At 51.5% G+C, this 21,018-nt stretch overlaps 3 protein-coding genes and 1 long non-coding RNA gene across 4 annotated transcripts in view; 2 read left to right on the top strand and 2 right to left on the bottom strand.

The window, feature by feature from the left end:
• The first annotated feature begins 1,329 nt into the window (after positions 1-1,329).
• LOC103534957 (perilipin-4) lies at positions 1,330-8,958 on the top strand. Its single transcript, XM_030466660.1, has 11 exons — positions 1,330-1,389; positions 1,849-2,044; positions 2,989-3,071; positions 3,398-3,619; positions 3,884-4,165; positions 4,262-4,991; positions 5,294-5,736; positions 5,784-5,912; positions 5,996-6,249; positions 8,521-8,717; positions 8,948-8,958. Exons 1-11 carry the CDS (start codon positions 1,330-1,332, stop codon positions 8,956-8,958), a joined length of 2,607 nt encoding a protein of 868 aa, XP_030322520.1.
• TICAM1 (toll like receptor adaptor molecule 1) lies at positions 8,564-12,303 on the top strand. The gene is made up of 2 exons (XM_030466480.1): positions 8,564-8,717; positions 9,759-12,303. Exon 2 carries the CDS (start codon positions 9,912-9,914, stop codon positions 12,057-12,059), a length of 2,148 nt encoding a protein of 715 aa, XP_030322340.1. The 5' UTR covers positions 8,564-8,717; positions 9,759-9,911; the 3' UTR covers positions 12,060-12,303.
• Positions 9,179-21,018, bottom strand: part of LOC115599837 — a 32,355-nt gene continuing 20,515 nt past the window's right edge. Inside the window, exon 9 of the long non-coding RNA XR_003988637.1 lies at positions 9,179-9,395. This is a non-coding gene — a long non-coding RNA (uncharacterized LOC115599837). The remainder of the gene's footprint in view (positions 9,396-21,018) is intronic.
• On the bottom strand, positions 16,233-20,431 carry FEM1A (fem-1 homolog A). The gene has a single exon (XM_008500967.2). The coding sequence runs from the start codon at positions 20,219-20,221 to the stop codon at positions 18,173-18,175; it is 2,049 nt and encodes a 682-aa protein (XP_008499189.2). The 5' UTR covers positions 20,222-20,431; the 3' UTR covers positions 16,233-18,172.

Genomic DNA, 21,018 nt, shown 5'->3' with positions numbered 1-21,018 from the left:
CATCAAACGATACTGGAGTGTCCAGATACTGACCTAGGTCTCTGCTGGGGAAGCCAAGACATGTTCAAGATATTGCATCATTTTTATACTTGGACTTTTTTTTAAATTCCTTTATGTCATGAGAACTCTCCTGAGCTTTGGTTTCACAGGAAGTGAGGGGAGGTTTCCTGCCTAGCTGCTCAGAAGGATGGGAACAGAAGCTTCAAGGTAGCCCCCCAGAATGTTGTAGCAGCAAAACCAGCTCAATGTCAAAGGATTTTTGTGTCCTTCTCAGAGGGCTGAGGCTGGCAGTGTCCCTGGGGCTGGTGGCAGTGTCCCTGGGGCTGGTGGCAGTGTCCCTGGGGCTGGTGGCAGTGGGGAGGTTGATACATGTTGCTCCCTCTGAACTCAGGCATAGTGGGATGACTTTAAAATGCCTCCCATTTCAATATCCTTTGCAAAGGATACCCCAGAGTGAGACTCCAGAGGAGTCTCCAGACTATGAGCATTGAGGATTTTTTTTAAGATGGCCAAATATGCCTATTGCACTTTCAGAATCTCTGCTCAATCTCTGCCCCTTTTTGTTTTTTTTCTCCCCACAGAGGAAAGTGGATTAAGCCATTGCAAAGATGATCTCTGCTTCAAACAAAATGGGGGAAATCAGAGTGTTTTGTCCCTGAAAGGGTATTATGAAGTTCTTTTTTTTATTAATATTTCTGGTTTTAAACTCCATTGTTGAACATTTTGAGCTTGCCACACTTTGAAAATTAAAACTAGAAAAAAAAATGCTTAATCTGCTGTGCCAATGAGCTCTGCTGTAGCTGCATTTCAGAAGGGACACAACTGAGGGACACAACACTCACTGATTCCCACCACTAGCCCTGATTTTTGCAGGGTGCATCTTTCCTTCAGGTGTTCCAGTCCTTGGCCAGCAAAAAGCTTCTTCACCTTGAAGCTGAACCAGAAATATCTCTAGCACAGAAAATACATGACAGAGTTCTCCCCCACTTCTGACTTGCCACTTTGAAGCCAGTCAAATGTTATCAGCAAGAAAATAGGTTTTTTGTTTAAAGTATGTGGCTGTTTGGGGGTTGAGGGAGGTGACTGAGTATGGTCCTTGTCCTGCATAAATATTTGCACTTGGTGAATTGTGGAAACTCTCAAATATCTTCATCCTTGCAAGAAAAACAACACACTACTGCTCCTAGCACAGGTTGAATGATGGAGCTCATCTTCCCCCTCTGCTTTTCTCCAGTTTTGCCAAGATTTTAATTCTTAATCAATAAGAAACTAATTTATACTCATGCTGTTCCCCCTGATTTTTTCCTGTCAGCTGCAGCTGAATTCAGGATGGCATCAGAAAAAAAGACCACAAAACAAGATCTAAAGGCTGAGGAACAGCACCAAGCGGTAAGTTCTTCAACGTGCAACTGTTAAACTGCCACCTGGTCACTGACTTCTGTCTGCACCTCAGAACCAGGCTGGGAGTAGCAGAAATATTAGATTTAGCCACAGCTTCATACAGTTAAACTCTGTTATTACAGATGCTACCTTTTTTTTACTCAAGAGAATTTCAGGGCTGCCTTAAGTACTCCTGAATGATGAGCTGCTGTAGGTCCAATTTCCCATCTGGGTTTGGTGCTGAAACCTCAGGTGACTCTGAATTTGAGCCCAGAGCAGGAACTTTCAGTCCTGGTTTGTTGCTGAATTTTTAGTGGCCTTTGGATGGCTACTTTCAAATCCAGGTTTAAGAAGGGTGAGGAGATGGACTGGATGTCCCCTTAGGTCCTTTCTGGACACACACATGGCTTGTGGTGATGCCAGCTTGAGGCTGGGACTCTGATGTCACTCATTTTTCTTGGGTTTTAGAATGCTGTTGATCGGGTCACCAGCCTCCCCTTGCTCAGCTCTGCCGTCAACCTGGTCTCATCTGCCTACAACCATACCAAGGAGACTCATCCCTGCCTCCGTAGTGTCTGCAGTGTGGCTGAGACAGTGGCTGCTGCTGCTGGAGGGAGTGTGGCTGGTGGAGCACAGCCCATCCTCAACCAACTTGAGCCCCAACGTAAGTGCAGAGCCTGGGGTCACCTTACTCTCTCCAACTCCCTGAAAGGAGGTTGGAGCCAGGGGGGAGTTGGGCTCTTTTCCTAGGCAACTCTCAGCAAGACAAGAGGGCAGGGTCTCAAGTTGTGCCAGGGGAGGTTTAGGTTGGAGATGAGAGAGAATTTCTTTCTGGAGAGGGTGATCAGGCATTGGAATGGGCTGCCCAGGGAAGTAGTGGATTCTCCGTGTCTGGAGATCTTTCCAAAGAGCCTGGATGTGGCACTGAGTGCCATGGGCTGGGAACTGCAGCAGGAGTGGATCAAGGGTTGGACTTGATGATCTCTGAGGTCCCTTCCAACCCAGCCCATTCTATGATTCCCTGCATAGAGGAATAGGTGGGGAGGGGACTTTCCTGGGCCTGTTGGGTGACGGCCATCTCTTGCAGCACATGGTTCTAGTTATTGTAGTCCTGAGTTTTCCTCTCAGCTGCTCCATGAACCCCCTGAATTTCAGGAATATCAAACTGTTACCAGCAGAGGTAAAGTTTGGCTTTGTCTGTGGTTTCTTTAAGTCACCAAGCAAAACCTCACTGCTGTTCTTCTGTCACCCCAAGTTATCAGCACCCCAGTGGGTAGCAGCAGTGTCCCTCTTGCATATAGCTCAGTCTACCTCATCCCAACACTTTTCAGCCCTTTTATTTTGCCCTACCCCCCAGGGGCAAGTGTTAGATGCCAGCTGGAGTAATGTGCTGCCCACAGCTGGAAGCTGGGAAGGCAAAATGGAGATTACTGAACCTGCCAAATTGTTGGGTTTGGTCATGTTTTGACAGAACACCCCATGCACCACCCCAAAATAATGTTTTATTTTCCTGCTGACTTGTTTTCATGAGTATATCCAGAAATGGCCACTGTAGGGTCAAAACATCCTCTTCAAATTGAAGACTAAACTGGTACTTGTCTTTTGTAGTTGCACTTGTAAATGAATATGCCTGTAAAGGACTGAATCAGCTGGAGGAGAAGTTGCCTTTTCTTCAACAACCAGCAGATAAGGTAAAGGCTTTTCCTGGGGAAGCCATGACTTGATCTCTTGCTTGATGGAACAGTTATGGGTACAGTAGAATAAGGGGAAATAAACTTCAACAGCACTGCTTAGTCAGGTCAGCCCCTGGTAGGGGTTCAAGGAGGCACTGCTGGCTGAGGAAAGCTGGAGATACAGCTTCAGTGTGTGGAAATCAACACACCCATGTAAAGAAACTTCTCCAGCTCTCCCACAAGACTCAGGCACAAGTTAGCCAGATGGAAAAGCTACCTGAGGGAGGGTAAACCTATTTCAGACCAAAAAAAAATGTATGTATCTCTGCCTCTCCCTGTTGCAGGTCCTCTCAGACACCAAGCAGCTGGTTTCCACCAAAGTGATGTCTGCTGTGGATGCTGCCTGTCAGGCAAAAGGAGCAGTAGCTGAGAAAGTGACTGAAGCTGTGGACCTCACTAAAAATGTTGCTGGGGACAGTGTCAAGCTGACTAAGTCAGTGGTCACCTCCACTGTTAACAGTGCTGTAGGGGCTGCCCAGGGGGCCAAGGACCTTGTGGCCACCAAGGTGACTGAAGCAGTGGACCTCACCAAACACATGGTGGAGGACAAAGTTGAACAGACCAAGGCTGCAGTTGCTTCTACTTTTGTCAGTGCTGTGGAAGCTGCTCAGGGAGCCAAGGACCTTGTGTCTAACAAGGTGTCAGAGGCAGTGGATGTCACCAAACACATGGTAGAGGACAGTGTTGAACAGACTAAAGCTACAGTTGCTTCTACTTTTGTCAGTGCTGTGGAAGCTGCTCAGGGAGCCAAGGACCTTGTCACTACCAAGGTGACTGAAGCAGTGGATGTCACCAAACACATGGTAGAGGACAGTGTTGAACAGACTAAAGCTACAGTTGCTTCTACTTTTGTCAATGCTGTGGAAGCTGCCCAGGGGGCCAAGGACCTTGTCACTACCAAGGTTACTGACGCAGTGGACCTCACTAAACATGTGGTGGAGGACAAAGTTGAACAGACCAAGGCTGCAGTTGCTTCTACAATTAGTGCTGCTGTAGGGGCTGCCCAAGGTGCCAAGGACCTTGTCACTAACAAGGTGTCGGAGGCAGTGGATGTCACCAAACACATGGTAGAGGACAAAGTTGAACAGACCAAAGCTGCAGTTGCTTCTGCTTTTGTCAATGCTGTGGAAGCTGCTCAGGGAGCCAAGGACCTTGTCACTACCAAGGTGACTGAAGCAGTGGATGTCACCAAACACATGGTAGAGGACAAAGTTGAACAGACCAAAGCTACAGTTGCTTCTACGTTTGTCAATGCTGTGGAAGCTGCCCAGGGGGCCAAGGACCTTGTGTCTAACAAGGTGTCAGGAGCTGTGGGTGTCACTAAACACCTGGTGGAGGACAGTGTTGAACAGACCAAGGCCGCAGTTGCTTCTACAATTAGTGCTGCTGTAGGGGCTGCCCAGGGGGCCAAGGACCTTGTGGCCACCAAGGTGACTGAAGCAGTGGATGTCACCAAACACATGGTGGAGGACAAAGTTGAACAGACCAAGGCTGCAGTTGCTTCTACTTTTGTCAGTGCTGTGGAGGCTGCCCAGGGGGCCAAGGACCTTGTGGCTACCAAAGTGACAGAGGCAGTGGACCTCACCAAAGGGGCTGTTCAGGATGGTGTTGAGAAGACCAAATCAACTGTCAGCACAGCTCTGGATTCAGCATATGGCACCATAAGTAGCAAAATAAATACATCTTTGGAGAAGAGCAAAGAGGCTATCCAGGAGGGTGTGGAGAAGACTAATTCAGTGCTGACCAACAGCATAAGCAAAGCCAAGGCAGTGAGCCAAGTGGTGGCAGGGGGTGCAGAGTCTCTCCTGGGGATATCACAAGATCTGGTGGATAACTACCTGCCAGTGACAGAGGAGGAACTAGGTGAGAAAACACTTAGCTGGCAGTCATAAATGCAAATCCTTTCCCACATGACAAGAGAGCACCTGACACTGCAAGACTCATCTTCTGAAGCAGCCAGGTAGCTCTGATTTGCAACCAAGATGGCTCTCTATCAACACTGACTGGCCACATGGTATGAGACACAGTTCAAGTATTTGCCCATCAGCCTCGAGGAAAATAAACACTCAGGTGCATGTTCAACCTTTATGTCACATCTGCTTATCTGAAGAGAACTTGTTGAGCAGGGACAAGCCTGACCTCTCCCAGCTGAGCACTACAAACCTCTGCTGGTCACACAGCAAGCTTCAGCCTTCCTGTCTTGCTCATCTCACCTCCTTCCCCCCCCCTCTCCCACTTACTGCTGGGGAGTGCAGCTGCAGCTCTGTTCTTGTTTCCTCCAGGTCAACTGGCTACGACTGTGGAAGGTTTTGCAATGGCTTCTGTGGAGGAGCAGAAAGAGCAGCAGAGTTACTTTGTGTGCCTGGGTTCCCTCTCTAACAAAATCCAAGGCCGAGCTTATAGGCACTCCCTGCACAAACTCCAGCACCTTAAGCACAGCACCCAGGACACCCTCTCCCGACTCCAGCTGGTGATGAACCTGGTACAAATATGCTTTCTCCTCTTTCCTCTTGTCTGTAGTCTTCCTGCCCTGCTATCCAGATGGAAGCCCTTCCTCCATCCTGCACCAGCTCTGTGGCATCTTGGACCCCTCCCTGGGAGGGAAGCACTTGTGCTCCTCTGTGTGGGTGTGCTTGCAGTACAGCTCTTCCTTTCATTTTCCCCCATCAGATTGAATCACTGAAACAAGAGGTTGGCCAGAAGCTTCTAGATGGGCACAAGAGGCTCCATCGACTGTGGGTGGATTGGTGCCTGACCCAACCCAAAGGAAACCAAGTTAAAACTGCCTCCTACGTAGAGGTATCCCTGGAAAGGGCACATTTAACCAGGCCTGTGTGCATCTCCTCTGCTCCAGTAACAGAGCTCTGTCTCTTTCCCATCAGGTAGAGGCACGGACTCTTGCCATGCTGCGAATCATCACCCAGCAGCTACAACATCTTTTTGAGAATCTGAAAGCCAGCATCCAAGGCCTGCCCAGCAACATCCAAGAACCTGTGTATCAGGCCACTCAAAATATTCACAAGCTCCATAGCTCTTTTTTCAATGCTGTGTCTTTCCAGGACCTCTCCAGTACCACTCTGACCCAGAGCCAGGACCACGTGGCTGAAGCCCGAAGGTCCCTAGATGACCTCTTTGAGTATGTAGCTCAGAACATCCCTCTCAGCTGGGTTGTGGGTCCCTTCAGGGCAATAGCTAAAGTATCACAGGGTGGCAGGAAGGAGAAAACAAAAGACAGGGTGACTTGCACAAGATCAGCTGTGTTGGAAAGGGCTCCATCATCAAAGGAGGTAGCCAAGACACCCAGAGAACTAAAGGGAACAACCAGGATCCCAGGGGAAGGGTGTGAAGTGCTGGAGAAGCTGGAAGAGAAGGCAGAGCAAGACACAGAGGTGGCATTGGCTGCAAAGGTGGTAACTAATGCTCCAGAGGAAGAGCTCTGAACAACTCCAGCTCTGCTGGCCAGGGTGCCCTGGTTAGAGCAGAGCTTCATCTTTTAATCATGTGTCCCACTGCCACTCACACCAAGAGCACTTCCTGCTCTCCCCCTGTCCTGGGCTGAGTTTACAGTAAGATCTCCTTTGCAAGGAGACTTGATAACCCTGTGATTCTGTATTGTGATTTATGTTTTTTTTTTTAAATCATGCTGCTGTACTGAAAGGGGAGATGGGGGCCTGTACTTCAGCTCTATAAGCCAGCTGTATGTGTGAATGGCCAATTCTTGCTGAGACAAGTTGTGGGAGAGAAGAATTTTTATATATTTAATCTTGGACTTTGTTTTTAATTCATCTAAGCTGCAGGGATCTTGAGAGGATGATGCACTTTGATACCTTTTCCCTCCTTCTACAAGTTTAAAAATGAGCTGCATGATTTCCTTCCTGCCTGCTGCACAGCCCTGCAGCAGATGGGGAAGAGCTGGGGGCAAGAAGCTGCTTCTCAAAAAGATTTCTCTTTCTGGACCAGCCAAACCCTTTTGCTTTCCTAGAGAAACACTTGGCAAGGGGGGACCTTTCCTTGGGGCATGCCCATTTGCAGTGGGGTTATCTTTTCTTGTCACATAAATGACTTCAGGAACCTTCTCTGTGTGTAACCAACTCCATGTAGGGAACCTTTGGCAGCCATTCAGAAGCTGGCAGAGGAGGCAGGAGTTCTGCCTTGGCCATAGGATATCCTGTTGTTAAAACAGGAGAGATAGGCACTGGTTATTTTCCCAGCAAACAATACTTTGTAATAATTTTAAGTGTAACTTATTTTGGTAATTTATTTCCAGGCACAGTCCCTGTGCTAAGGTTGGAACAAGGGCAAGCAGACTTCAGAATAAAGCATGACCTGCATTCAGAGCAACACTTGTCTCCTTCCTCTGTGTATCTAAACCTCCAGCACTCTGGTCTCCCCTCCACCTGGGTTAGTAAGAAGCTTGCATTAAACAAATCCCTTCTTTAGTCTCTTTGCATGTTCCCTGAGCTTCTAGGAGGAAAAAAAATTAGATGTTTTAGTAGGTTCCCTGTTTTGCCTCTGTCTTAAGCAGCAAAGTACCTTCATTATTTTGTCCCTAAGACTTCTGCTGCAGCCCTGAGGTTCAGCTGCATCAGTACCATCCCTGCTGTCCCCAAACCCCACTTCCTGGACCCTGCATGAGCAGTCTGGAGAAGACTCCAAACAGACCTTATTGCAGCCTTCCACTATCTGGAGAAGGCCTACGAGAAAGCTGGGGAGGGACCCTTGAGACTGTCAGGTAGTGATAGGACATGGGGGAATGGATTCAAACTGGGGGAGGGGAGATTTAGATGAGGTGTTAGGAAGGAATTCTTCCCCATGAGGGTGATGAGAGGTGGCACGGGTTGCCCAGAGGTGGTGGAAGCCCCATCCATCCCTGGACGTTTTTAAGGCCAGGCTGGATGGGGCTCTGAGCAACCTGAGCTGGGGGAGGTGTCCCTGCCCATGGCAGGGGGTTGGAACTGGGTGAGCTGAAAGGTCCCTTCCTGAGGATTCTATGGTTCTGTGATCCTGGTGTGCAGTGGGCTCAGCCCCACAGACAGCAGGCACCACCTCTGCACAACCCTTCAGCTCCATCTCTGAGCCACCACGTTGGCCCTGGTGCCAAGAAAGGTCTGCCCAGAGATGGAGCAAAGCCTGGAGCAAAGACCTGCTCCCCAAGGTGTGTCTGCTGCTACAGGTGAGGATTCAAGCCTGGGCCTTGCCCATCATTCACCAGGGGGATGTGAAACACATCATCAGCCTGAGCTGGTTGGCTGGAGGGTGCCGGGGCAGGAGTTCAGCTCCTGTTCCCCAGGCTGGAAGAGCTGTTCCCCAGCTGTTTGTGGGGAATCTCCGGGCTGCCTGAGCCCCCGCAGCCCTGCCCCCGAGGGAAGGGAACACATCCCCGTTTTTTTTTTTTTTCCCCGGGGAGGATCCCGGCAGCTCCCCGGGCACCCCCGCTCCGCCCCGTCGGGAGCCGCCGCTTCCTCGTGTGCCAACGGGACCGGCGGAGGCTGCGGCCCCGGGGGGTTCCGGTGACCCCGGGGGGGCTCCTGCGGCCCGGATCGCCCCGCTGCCCCCCACGCGCCCTGGCCCCGCTGGACGAGGCCCGAACAGGCTCCTCCGGAGGTAGGCTGGACCTTGAGAGGTCCTTCCCACCCAGATGCTTCGGTGATTCTGTGAGCCGGGGGGAGGAGGAGGAGCGGGGCGATGCGGTGGCTCGGGGGGGTGGGAGGGAAAGGGGCAGAGGTCTCGGCCACCTCAGCGCCTGCCCTCGCCCCTCTCGTCCCCTCCCTTCCCTCCTGTCCCCCGTGTCACTGCTTGGAGGTTCTCATGGGCAGGGCCTGCAACTTCCTCAGGTCCCGCCTGAGCTCATTCATTGGGCAATTGGAGGATTTTTACGAGAGAAGAGGAAAAGAAAAACAACAAAGCCCACAACCATTTGAAATTCTGAACTTTCCCCATTCGAGAGCTATTTTAGGGCGTTTGCCGATGCTCCCTTTAAATGGGGAAAAGCTTCTCTAGGAGGCTCAGTCAGGGCCGGGGAGCAGTGTCCCTCCAGGCACCCACTCCTCCACCCCGACCAAGTTCTGCTGTTGAGTTTCACGTCGGTCTGGTGAGTGTGAGGGTTTAGGGACGAGGTGTGGATGGAGATCTGATGTCCACAGTCACACCAGGCACGGACAAAGGATGTGGGAGCGTTATCGACCCTCCTGGCACAACAGATTTGAAAGGGCTTCGTCTAAGTGGGTTTTATTCCTCAATTGCCCATCACAAGGAGCCTGAGAGACTGCTGGAATCAGGTGCCTGGAGGAGACAGACACTTGGATTTAGTTTAAACACGTTATTAGCTCCACAGGTGTGAAGAGTATGAAATGAATGCAAAGAACTTTGCTCTTTGCTTGACAAGAGAGTTGGAACAAGCTTTGGAGACATTCAGAACCCATCTGGATGTGCTCCTGTGTCATGGGCTCTAGCAGCAGGCTGGGACAAGCTGATCTGCAGAGGTCCTTTCCAACCCCCAACATTCTAGGATTCTGTGGAGCACTGGCACACCTGCAGTGGCTGCAGAAAGACTTGAGAGCTGTGAAGAAGAGCCTGGGAGCACTGCAAGACCCCTCCCAGCCCCCCACATCACTGTTTCTGAACATTGTCCTCTTCTTCTCACAGGTTCTTCAGGACAGGGAGATCCTGGTTCCGAGCCCCTGAGCAGTGAAGAGCTGTGCAGGATGTGAAGTGCATCTCAGAGCACCTCAGTGGGACATAATATGCTTTCTCCATCCACGCTGCTTCAGTCCATCTTCTGGGCCAGCAGCTGAGGAGATGGCACAGAGAGCTGAGCTCCAGCCAAGCTTTGAGGACATTTTTAATATTCTATCCCAGATGCCACAGGAGAAACTCCTTAGCCTCAAATACAAACTGAAGCAGGAAACTCTGCCCAGCAACAAACTACTGCAAGCCATGGTCCTCCTTACTCTGGGGCAAGAAATGGATGCAAGAATTTGTTTGGATTCCTTGAGAGGTAACCAGGCAGCCCAGTATGTCCACCAGAGCAAACTGGGTGCTGCAGGAGGGCAGGAAGATGGGAAGGATTTGCAGCCTCCCCAGCTGGATGCAGGAGCCGTGGCTCTTCTGGCACAGATCTACTCCGTGTTGACAGAGGAAAAACTGTGCAGTCAGGAAGCTTTGGAGAAAGCCCACCAGACTGCCACCAAAGCCTGTGACACCAACAAGGGAACAGGGGGACACACGCTCAGCAGGGTTCCAATTGAGGACCAGGAAGAACCTGGTTCTGCTGTCAGTGTGGACAGATTCCAAACCCTGAGATCTGATCTGGAGGTGGGATTTCACCAGCTGCCCAGCCCACACCATGTGGTGGGAAGTTCCCCAGTGCAGATTGGAGGGAACTCTGACCCTTCAGGCCCACAGCCCCTGTGCTCCCTGGGGAACTCCTCTTTCAGCAGTTGCTTTGAGATCAGCACATCACCAACAGTTGCTTTTCTCACTCAACCTTTTCCCTACCAGAGTGACTCCCACCCCAACCACCTGTGCCAAGGGAGCACCAGTGGTGCTGGACAGCCTGATGGGGATGGACAGAGCTCACAAGAAACAAGCAGGGCCAGCAGATCCAGGTCTCTTTCTGGGCAGGACAAAAAAGTCCCCCAGCCTGAGGAGGTTCTGCAGGTTGGTTCATCTCATCCAGGTTTCCATGTTCCCAAAAGACAGCTGCCCAACCTGGGTGCTGTGAACCAGCCCGTGGAAAGCAGTGATGTCTGGGTGGATGTGGAAAGCACAGCAGCAGCAAAACCTCCCATAATGAAAGGAAACACAGGCACAAAGCAAGATGAAAAGCTGTCATCTAGAGGACTTCCTGATTCAAGAGCTACACTGGATACTGGTCCTGCCCATATTCCCAGGAAGAACTCTCATGTTCCTGTAGGCATTTCTTCTAACACTGTGACTGCTTCTAAGTCAGCCTGTTTCTTTCCACCTCCTACATATTCCTTCTCTTCAACCCTTCCCTGTCCTCCTCAGGGAGCTCCTTCCAACTTGTCATATCCCCCTCCCCTCTACTCATTCCCCTCTCCAGTGCTGCCTCCTCTCCAAACTGTAGAACCAATGCCCACATCAGAGCCAGGTGGTGGGATGTTCTTTAGTTTTGTTGTCCTGCATGCTGGTGAAGATGAGATGGTTGCCCATCGGGTCAAGAACCTTCTGGAGAACATGGGGATTCCCAACGGTGCCACACTCTGTGAGGACTTCCTGATTGCTGGACACAGCCACATGACTTGCTTCCAGAATGCCATCGAAAATTCTGCTTTCATCATCCTTCTGCTGACCAAAAACTTCCCATGTGACCTGTGTATGTTTCAGACGAACACTGTTCTGATGGAGTCCATCCAGAACCCATCCAAGCGTTACTCAGTCATCCCTTTTTTACCCAAGGAGAACCCCCTGGAGCCAAGTCAGATACCCAGAATGCTTGGTGGGCTGGTGCACTTGGATGAGAACTCTCTTGGGTTCTCCAGGAAAGTGCAGAAGACCTTCACCACCAGTAGGATCAAGGAGAGGAAAGCCAGGTGGGACCTGATGCAGAGAGAGAAACTCCAGCAGAACTTGGCTGCTCTGAACCTTGGCTGCCAGGCCCAGGGGCCTCCAGCAGCAGCACAGCCACAGCTGCTGGAGCAACCACCCCAAAAGTGGCATCCCCCTCATTCAGCTGTCCCACCTGCCACACACCCACCTTCCCTGGCTGGTTACCCCATGTCTGCTCAGATGGGTCCCCCTCCTTTCCAACCACCTCACCTCCCATCAGGCCACTCCAACGTGCAGCCAGGTCCAGGGGGCATCCCAGCCCTGATCATTCAACACGCTCGGATGGTTCAGATTGGGAACCACAACGTGATGCAGGTAGAAACCATCACACCAGGTCCACAGGAGAGGGAGGAAGAAACCAAGGAGAAGGCTTGATCAGAGAGGCAGCAGGTCAGCCAAGGCCAGAGACTCTCAGATTAGTTTCAAACCCTGGATTACAGTGATCCTGATGGGAGTAGGACTGTTGTTATTTCACTGCGGGTAAAAGGTGCCACTTTCCTGGAGCACAGGAGAAAATGACCTTTTTTTGTTGGACAAAAGAGGTTGCTGTCTCCTGAGACTGTTTTCTTTATGCTTCCTTTCAAGTAATTGAGAAAAACATTTGCCTGATTTTCTGAGGCTGCTACAAGGTTTTAGAAATTATTTTTCATTAACTTATTTGTGTTTCCCTGGTTCTTTCCTTCAGAAATAGCAAAGGGGCAGCCAGGGATGCAGGGAAAACTCTTCTGCATGTCTGTACCTCTGGGCTAGAAGGGGCTGGGAGATGGTTAGGTCTCATTATTTGCTGCTGACTAAAGGGAAAATCCTGAAGGAAAATCTTCAGGAGATGCTTTGGGGAGCTCCTGTGGCCCTTGTCAAGGTGCTAAGCACCACGAAGTCCCACTATTTTCTTCCAGCCATCCTCTGCTTGGGGCTGCTGAGAACCTCTCAGCCTTTCACACTGACACCTTTGGGTGCTGTCTGCAGCCATCCCAACAGCACCAGTTCCCCCAGACCCAGAAAGGTCCAGTAACCATCTCCACAGCCCACTGAGAGGCTGCAGGCCTCGGGGCTGAGGCAGCAAGAGATCACTTTTTCCCAGTTCCCTTCTGAAAGTGTAGAGAAGGTTTTTTGTGTGTGTGTGAATGACAAAATTCCCACGTGCCCCTGGAGCCATGCCTGGGTGTGGTTTTCTATTTAAGAAAACTCTGCTAAAGAACTGAATGAGAATCTTTACAGTAAAGCTCTGCTGGGGAAAAATAAATTCTCTGTGGAGGTGAAACAAGGGGGGAAACGCTGAAAAAGTCAGAGGGGCAGAAACTTAAGTGTCCACTCCTCTGTTCTTACTTCCTTGTGACACAGCTGTTAATCTGGCTGTTACCCAGAGAAATGTTCCCTGGTGTTTTTTCCATCTATTTACATTGCTGCCTTTGAGGAAAAAAGTTTGACAGAAAACCAAAAGCATTGAGCAAAGAATTAAGAGAAGGAGTGAGGAGAAGCCAGGGCTGGGGGATGTGTTCTGCAGGACTTGAGCAAGGGCTGCACCAGGGAGGTATCTACTGAGCTTTCATAACAATGAGCAAAAAGCTCAGGAAAAAAAGCTCCAAAAATCTGGAGCAAAGCCTCAGAGCACACGTTCTCTCTAGGACAGCTTCTTGCCACAGCTGTTTGCTGCCTCTGTCAGCAGAGGTCAGCCCAAAGCCACCAGAAGACTGGAAATGGGGCTGCTCCCTCTAGAGACCTCAGCTCCTGAGTCCTCACCTGGGGGCTCTGAAGTTGCAGGGCAGTGCTCACCCTACTCCCCACCCTAGAAAGGAGCCTGAGAGCTGCTGAGTCCTCACTGAGGGGGAACTCGAGGGCCAATGTGATTGATAAAGGGGGTTGACCCCATTTTGGGTGTTCCTGCAGGTGTGTGTGAACTGGTGCCACTCTGAATTGCTGTGCCAGGAGGTTTCAAATGGAGAGGAACCAGCAGGGTCTGGCAGCTGAAGCCCAGGACACCACAGCCCACCCTGGACTACCCAAACTGGGCACTCACAAGGCTTAATTCTGGATTATGGACTGTGTCCAAGAACCATCCCCACCTCACAACCAATGACTGCAATTAATTATTAAGTCTTTGGAGAAAAGACTGTTCAGCTGAAATGAACTCCCCCTCAGGGAGCACTTTGGTCACTGGGCTGAAGACTGAACAATCCTCTGCCTCATTTTACCTCAAGTGCATTCTGCACTAAATACCCCTACAAACCAGCACCAGCCCGTGCCATGAAGCTCACCCCTGGCTCCTCAGAGAACAGCAGAAATGAGGAGAGCCCCCTCCACCTGCCTTTTGCTGAAAGCTGCAACTGCTGCATTTTTATTAACAAGCAGCTTCTGCCCCTCAGGAGGGGCCATGGGTGTCTGGGAGGTAATGTTGGAGAGCCTGGGCACTGACTGAACTTCAGTGCAAGCTCTGGAGCTCCTGGGCATCACCAGATGTAGGAGGTGAGAGCTGATGCATCCCTACTCTTAAACTGCAAAAGCACAGTGGCTGTGACTTAGATTTAAATCCCACAGAACTTCCTCTTAAGAGGCCACAGGTCCTTTCTTATGGATCTGTTCACAGAAGGTCTCTGCTTCCCCCCACTACAAAGAGGCCAAGCTCCTCCTAGGTCTCTGACTGAGAAGAAGACACCTGGCTTGGATAAATCAAAGCATTCCCTGTCCTGAGCAGAACAAGAACCATGTTAAGAGCACTGCTATTTAACAGCTGCCATCAGTTGTTGGCTTCCAGCTTTTAACTTCGAAGAACCCAGTGACAATGGATTAACTCATTTACTCTTTATAGCCTGCTGGAACCCTCCAAGTGCTCAGGTTCCTTTTATTTCCCTATTTTCTCTCATTCACGTCACCTTTGTTCCAACAGGTGTTGTGTTCCTGTCACACTGCCTCTGCTGAGCAGCCACCAGGACAGCTCCTCCCCTTGGGAGAAATCATCTACATCACTCTTTCTCCAGCTCTGCTGCTTTCTATAAATAAAGGGCAGGCAAAACTGGACAACTGAAGCTGCTCCAGCTTGTCAACAGCCTTAAAACAGTCACACCAGGTTTGGTCGGGCTGGAAAATGGGAGAGGGTAAGGCATGGGAGAAGAGTGTAACATGGCAGGGTTGGGGGTTTGTTAAGCTGAGTGAGTGGAGGACTGAGAGGCTCAAAGGTTATTGGGAGCAACTTCCAGGTCAGAGCCACAGCCCAGCTCTAACCACAGCAGCAGCTTCACTCATCCCACATTTTCTTTGCTGTCTCTGTCCTGGAAGGGAAGTTGCCACCAGGGCTTTGTTTTCACCAGAACGTGTGTGCCTGTGCCCCACTCATTCCTCCCTGGATCCTCAGGTGAGGTGGGATGTGCCAACATCCCCAAACTGATGCTCTCCAGGCCACTTTCTTTGTAAACACAGAGCTTATGATATTAGGAGGCTTCAAAGATGTCCAGAGAAGGGCTCCAGGAAAACCCCAGTGAATTTCTCACCATTTTTGCAACCCAGAAGAAACCTGGGAGGCTCTGCTGTCCATGGGGCCAAGTGTCTCTCTCAGAGAGACAAAAGCACATCCTAGGTTTTAAGAGAGGAACAAAAAGCAGACATTTTGTTGTGGCCATGTACAAAAGAGCTTCAGTAGGGTCTGCAGCCATCCCAGTGGAAAAAAACCCCTCCAAGATAATTACTCAGGTAACAAAATCATCTCTGAAACATTCCACTGCTCCCCACAATTCCTTGTTTTGCCCCAAGTACTGGAGCTGGCTCAGTCCCCACCTTCAATAAATAAGGACTGTTCACTATAATTACCCCTACATCTGTGCATCTCCCACACAGTAATTACCATCAACATTTAACTGCTGGGTCCTCACTATGTAATTAGAATTATTTATGTGTTGAAAAAAAATTGAAGCCCTCTCCTACCACACAGCAGCAGTATTTCCATGGGAGAAGCATGTGCCCCAGAACTGAAGACACTGCACATGTCATGTCCAAAATGAAGGCAGCAACACTGATCAAACCACCATGAATTATTTTTAAGGATGGAGCAATCAATAAAGGCACAACCACTCAGTTAATTTATCCATCTGCTCCCATCCTCCCTGGAAGAGGCCAAGCATTTTTTGGAAGTCCAAATTTTTGAGTGGAACTAACTCCTGCAGCATTAATTCCAGTGTCTGCTTTTGACCTCCTACTCACAGCTCTAGGCTTGAACACTGAACCACACTTCATCCCTCCTGCTTGCTGTGCAGGGTCCCAAGCTGTAAATAAGGCAGGCAGTGTCTGAGACAGGACAGCAGCATCCTTCTCTGCTTCATTTACATCAAAAGATAAGGTATATAAAGTGAGGTGTCACTTCAGGGTCAGTGTTATCCTTTTTCAGAGTCAAGGTTTGCAATTGCAGCACACATTTGTTTTTCCCAGGACTAAATTCAGATGAAACCAACCAATCACACCAGTGGACTGCAAACACCCAAGTATTTCAGTACCCACAAGTGTAGCATCCCTAGGAAACAAGCTGAAAATCAAGGCTTCACAGCAAGAAGTCCAAGGCACTTGCATTCTAGCAGCCATTTTTTGTTTTATTATTTAAAGTTAAGAGCGCTCAACAGCTCACAAATTAACAAATTCCATTCCTGCAGTTTAGTTCAGGTTTCAGCCAAAAAGAGGGGAAAAAAAAAATAGAAATAGAATGTAGCTTAACTAACTCTGCACTTTACATCTCAATAGAAGTTAAACCTCCTTGCTTTATAAATAAATGTTATAGTTAACACTGCAAAAATGTAATGGCAGATCTATAATATCTTCAAGGGGGCAGAGAACATTGGGTTATTGAAGCAAATGGATGTGCTGGCTTATAAATACAAGTAGAGAAGCTTCAGTAGCATAGAGTGCATGGCTGTTTATCAGGGTTCTGCTCTCCCAGTCTTGACCTTTCCCAAAGCTCAGAGGCAGCTGCTTCACCCCCAACTGTGCCTTCCACTCTGCCTGGGGCCAAGAAATGAGCCACTGCCTGCCAGAGCCCAGACACTCCCCCTGCAAGAAGATAAACTGCTGGAACAGCATCACCTTTACCAACATTGACTGTTTACCACCAAGGAGGGTTCTGCTGCTAGAGGCAAATAACTACCCTGAGACAACAGATTTCAAGAGGAAAATAAAAAATAAAAAAAAAAAGGAAAACAAGTTGTGTGCAGATCCTAAATGAAAGGAGGGAGCTTGCCCAAACAGCAGCCAAATGAGATTTCAAATTCAATCTCTGAAGTAGCACCATCCTCAGTGAAGTTGTGAAAAGAATCAAAAGCCAAAACCAGATGCTAACAACCCACTTCAGGTTGGTTTTCAGAAGGGGATAATTAACAGAGCCCACTGGGTTGATACCAATAAACCTCAGGAGAAACAGAAGGCACCTTTAACTTTCATTTCTTTCTTCCTTCAGAACACCCTCCTGAAAACATGCCACGACCACTCACTTGCTTTAATAACCCTCCAAGCACCACCCACGCTTCAAGTACCTCCCATCCTAGAGGGCTTGCAGGAGCACATCCTCAGAGATGGTTCCCAGCGTGCTGGTTTGGCTCAAGCCTGGCCACATCCACCCTGTACTGCTCAGTCCCTGCTGACTTCTGGGGCTAAAGAAGCTCAGCACAGGGAAGGGAGTGAACCTGGGCAAGCTAAGGGTCTGAACTCCATGTTATTATTTTGTTTTAAAGGTAGCAGTTTTTCCTCCCCATCCATAAAACCCAACATCTACCAATAAAACTATATAACCAGAACTGACCTTACTATATCTTACAGGATTGAAGAAGTCTTGCAGCATAGATAGGGCCTGGCTCTAAAAGAGAAAAAATAACCCAGCTTTATACACAGTCATTGACATCTCAGGCCTTTAACACCACTTGCTACTTGGCCAACCAAGGCAGAAATAAAAAAAAAAATCCCTCCTCAGCATACCCAGCCCTACTGCTAGGCAAGGCAACCACCTCAGCAGAGCACGAGCCACTCAGCTGTTCAACTTGTACTGGACCAAATCTGAGAAGGGAATGGGGAAAGAATTAGTAGGAAGATTATTATTTTATTCCTCACTTGCATTCCTAGCTGTTCAGTACTGTGGATGGGAAGGGGTAGAGCACATGTGTGATGTGTAGCTGCTCCAAAGCTTAACGCTGAATTAATCCTGCACTAATGGGAGAGGCAGCAGGTCCCAGGGATCTCCATTTTCCTTCTCAGGACAAGATGGTTGGCATGGGAAAGGGCAGGGGCTGCAGCCTTCTCTGCGCTGGAGGTATCTGGTACCTGAAGATGACAACAGTGAGGGACAACTCTCAAGCCCTCTCCTCCCCTACCCCTGCACACGCCAGCTTGATGGTGACAGACGAGGACAAAGCACGCAGTGATGGCCTTCAGCACCCAGGTAAGGATGGCTCTCAGGCTGCACTACCTCTGGGGGGTGAGACAGGGGAGGGGAAAGGCTGGGGACCTTCAGCTCTCCCACCCTAGTGCAGTTCAATGAAGGCTTCCAGCTCCTCGGGGATGAAACCCTTGTAGGGTATCTTGTGCTTGTCCAGGGCGCGAGCAGCAAGGCACTGGAGGGTGATGTAGTTGAAGGGCTGCATCGTGCTCTTGGTGAGCAGCTTCTCATCCAGCAGCTCATAAGCAGTCTGCTTGAAGGCATTAGTGGCGTCCATATGGGCTCCAGCCTCCATCAGGGCGCTCATGATCAGCGGGCAGTTGTTGCGGGCGGCAACGTGTAGCGGGGTGTTGTTGTCATAGTCACGACTGTCTGGGTCAGCCCCACACTCCAGAAGCAAATTCACAACGTGGAGAGAGGGGAACTTGCCCACGGGGTAACGTCCCACAGTTGTGGTGTCTTTGTCCACAGCCATATGCAAAGGAGTGAAGCCATTCTTGGCCCGGGGGCTGCACTTTAGCAAGCGGTAGATGGTCTGACGTTTCTGGTGTTCCTGCTCTGGGGTGCACTCCACTTTTTCCAGCAAGAAGACCAGGTGGAGGATAATGGCCAGTGTCTTGGTGAACTGTGCTGAGTCAACCACGGGGTCCTTGCCGTGCACGAGTGCCCTCTCCACCTCCCGGACCCCTTTGCTCAGTACTCCCATGAGGTCAGAGAAACCCAAGTGAGTAGCTAAAGTGCCTTTGGAGCGGTCCTGAAGCACGTAAGAGAAAAGCTCAGCAAAGGAAAGGAAACTGCTGGCAGTCATCGGGCTGAGAGGCTCCAGGTTGCCTTGCTGCATGTCCAGAGCATACTTCCAGAGGTTAATGCAGCGTTCGAAGTTGCCGGAGTCAGCGTAGACGGCCCCTCGGTATCGGATGTAATAGGAGGTGTCCGGGTGGGACGGGCCCAGGATCCGCTCTCTGATCAGCAGTGCCTGCATCCTCATCTCATCCGGATCAGTGATCAAAGCTTCCAGTTCCTCCAGTGAACTCACTTCCCGGGAATAGTCGTAGGCCAACACCAGCTGCTGGGGCTCAGGTTTAGGCAGGTACTGCCCCCCCTCACACCGAAGCTCCATCGCCCTTCGCCAGTACTTGTGGGCTCCCAGAAGGTCACGTTTCTTATCCACAAACGTAGCACCCAGCAACTCCAGTGCTTCCACAGCAGCTTCCCGAGTGCAGAACACATTAGGGACCTGCTGCTCATCCTGACTGGAAGCTGAGGCACAGCACTGCTCACACACCTCTTCACTGCGGCCCTGAGGAGCTTCCTTGCTCGTGCTGCAACGCCTCCGACGGCTCCCGCCTGAGGCGCAGGTCCCGCTTTGGCTCCCTGCAACCTCCTCGTCCTCCTGCTGCAGCCCTCCCTGGATCAGGTACTCCACGATGTTGGTGTGACCGGTGACGCTGGCAGCTAGCAGAGGAGTCATGCCATAGCCATCCTTCTCCATGCGGGCTTTGGAGCGGAGCAGGAGCTGCAGGATCTCCAGGCTGCCGGACTCAGCGCAGTCATGCAGGGCCGTGTTCCCCTTCACACTGCGCCGGTTGACATCAGCCCCCTTCTCTAGCAAGTAACGTGCAATTTCCCGGTGCCCTTTGTAGCAAGAAATCATCAAACAAGTGTGTCCGTGCCGGTTCGCTACCTCCAGGTCTGCCCCTCGCTCCCCGACTAAGTAGCGCACGATCTCCAGGTGCCCGTCGAAGCAAGCAGCCCGCAGCGGGGTGGAGTTGGTCAGCGTGGTCTGATTCACCGAGGCGCCGTGATCCAGGAGGCTCCGCACCACCCCCAGGTGCCCGGCGGCCGAGGCTGCCCAGAGGGGGGGAGCCCCCTCGATGGTCTCCCCATCGAAGTTGACCGAGCCTCCCTCCTCCACCCGGGCTCCGCAGTGATCCAGCAGGTATTCCACCACCTCCAGGTGCCCGTGCCGGGCGGCGATCAGCAGAGGGGTGCTGCCTCCCCCGGGGCCGTCACCCCCTCCGGGCCCTGCGGTCAACGCCTCCAACTCCTCCCGACTCCGGCTGCCCAGCAGCTTCTGCAGCAGCTTCAGCTTCCCATCGCGGGCCGCGTTGTACACAGCCGTGCGCAGGTCCATGGCGACGGGGGCCGCGGCGACCGCACCGGCCACCTCCTGGCCATGGACCGGCTGCTCCTCCACGTCCCCAGAGCGGCCCGGGGCAGGGGGATGGGGCGAGGGCGGCCCCCCGGGGGGAGAAGCCCTGCAGGGCCGGCGGCGCCCGGCGAAACACCCCTCACCTCAGCACAGCAACCTTCCGTCCCTCCGCCCGGCCGCCATCTTAGGTTGTAACGCGAAACAAAATGGCGCCCGCGCAACCGCCGGGCGGGATCGGAGGAGGACGATGGGAAATGTAGTCCCGCACCCCGCCCGGCCCCTCAGGAGCGGCGCCTCGAGGACTCGGTTTCCCGGCAGGCAGCGGGAAAGGGGGCAACGTGAGCCTGACGGCCCTGCGCGGGGCACTCTGGGAAGTGTAGTCCCTCTGCGCGCAGAAGGCGGCCCCTCCCCGGTCATCCCGGGGGCTCCGCGCCTGCCTCTCCCAGCGCCCTCTGCGCGGGGGCTGCTGGGGCGGGGAACGGGATGGCGGCGGGCGGCAGCAGCGATGAGGGGGACTCCGCGCCTCGCCTCTTCCTCCGCCCCCCTCGCACCGAAAGCGGCCGCGGCTCCGGCAGGGGAGCGGGGCCGGAGTGAATTCGGGTTCCTATTGCCGCCGAGGTGGCTCCATGGGGGGCTCGGGGCCAGGAGTGAGAGGGACCTTAGGGGCGGGAGAGACCGCGGTCCTTGTGCCAAAGTGCCGGGACAGCCCAGGGAAGGTGACCCGAGATCTCCCTTTCCCGAACTGGGCTGTCAAATGTTTTTTCTGTGACTTTACGGCG

Source organism: Calypte anna, chromosome 28 (genome assembly GCF_003957555.1).
Source record: "Calypte anna isolate BGI_N300 chromosome 28, bCalAnn1_v1.p, whole genome shotgun sequence".
Classification (NCBI taxonomy): Eukaryota; Metazoa; Chordata; class Aves; order Apodiformes; family Trochilidae; genus Calypte; species Calypte anna.
The sequence above is the reverse complement of the archived record's forward strand: the minus strand, read 5'-3'. Positions and strand labels throughout refer to the sequence as shown.

Bases quoted from the DNA above. Each gene is read 5' to 3' on its own strand.
- LOC103534957 (XM_030466660.1), top strand. From the start codon at position 1,330: ATGGCATCAGAAAAAAAGACCACAAAACAAGATCTAAAGGCTGAGGAA. The intron at 2,045-2,988 runs GTAAGTGCAGAG...TGTCTTTTGTAG, and splicing joins CAACCAACTTGAGCCCCAAC to TTGCACTTGTAAATGAATAT. The intron at 3,072-3,397 runs GTAAAGGCTTTT...TCCCTGTTGCAG, and splicing joins TTCAACAACCAGCAGATAAG to GTCCTCTCAGACACCAAGCA.
- TICAM1 (XM_030466480.1), top strand. From the start codon at position 9,912: ATGGCACAGAGAGCTGAGCTCCAGCCAAGCTTTGAGGACATTTTTAAT.
- FEM1A (XM_008500967.2), bottom strand. From the start codon at position 20,221: ATGGACCTGCGCACGGCTGTGTACAACGCGGCCCGCGATGGGAAGCTG.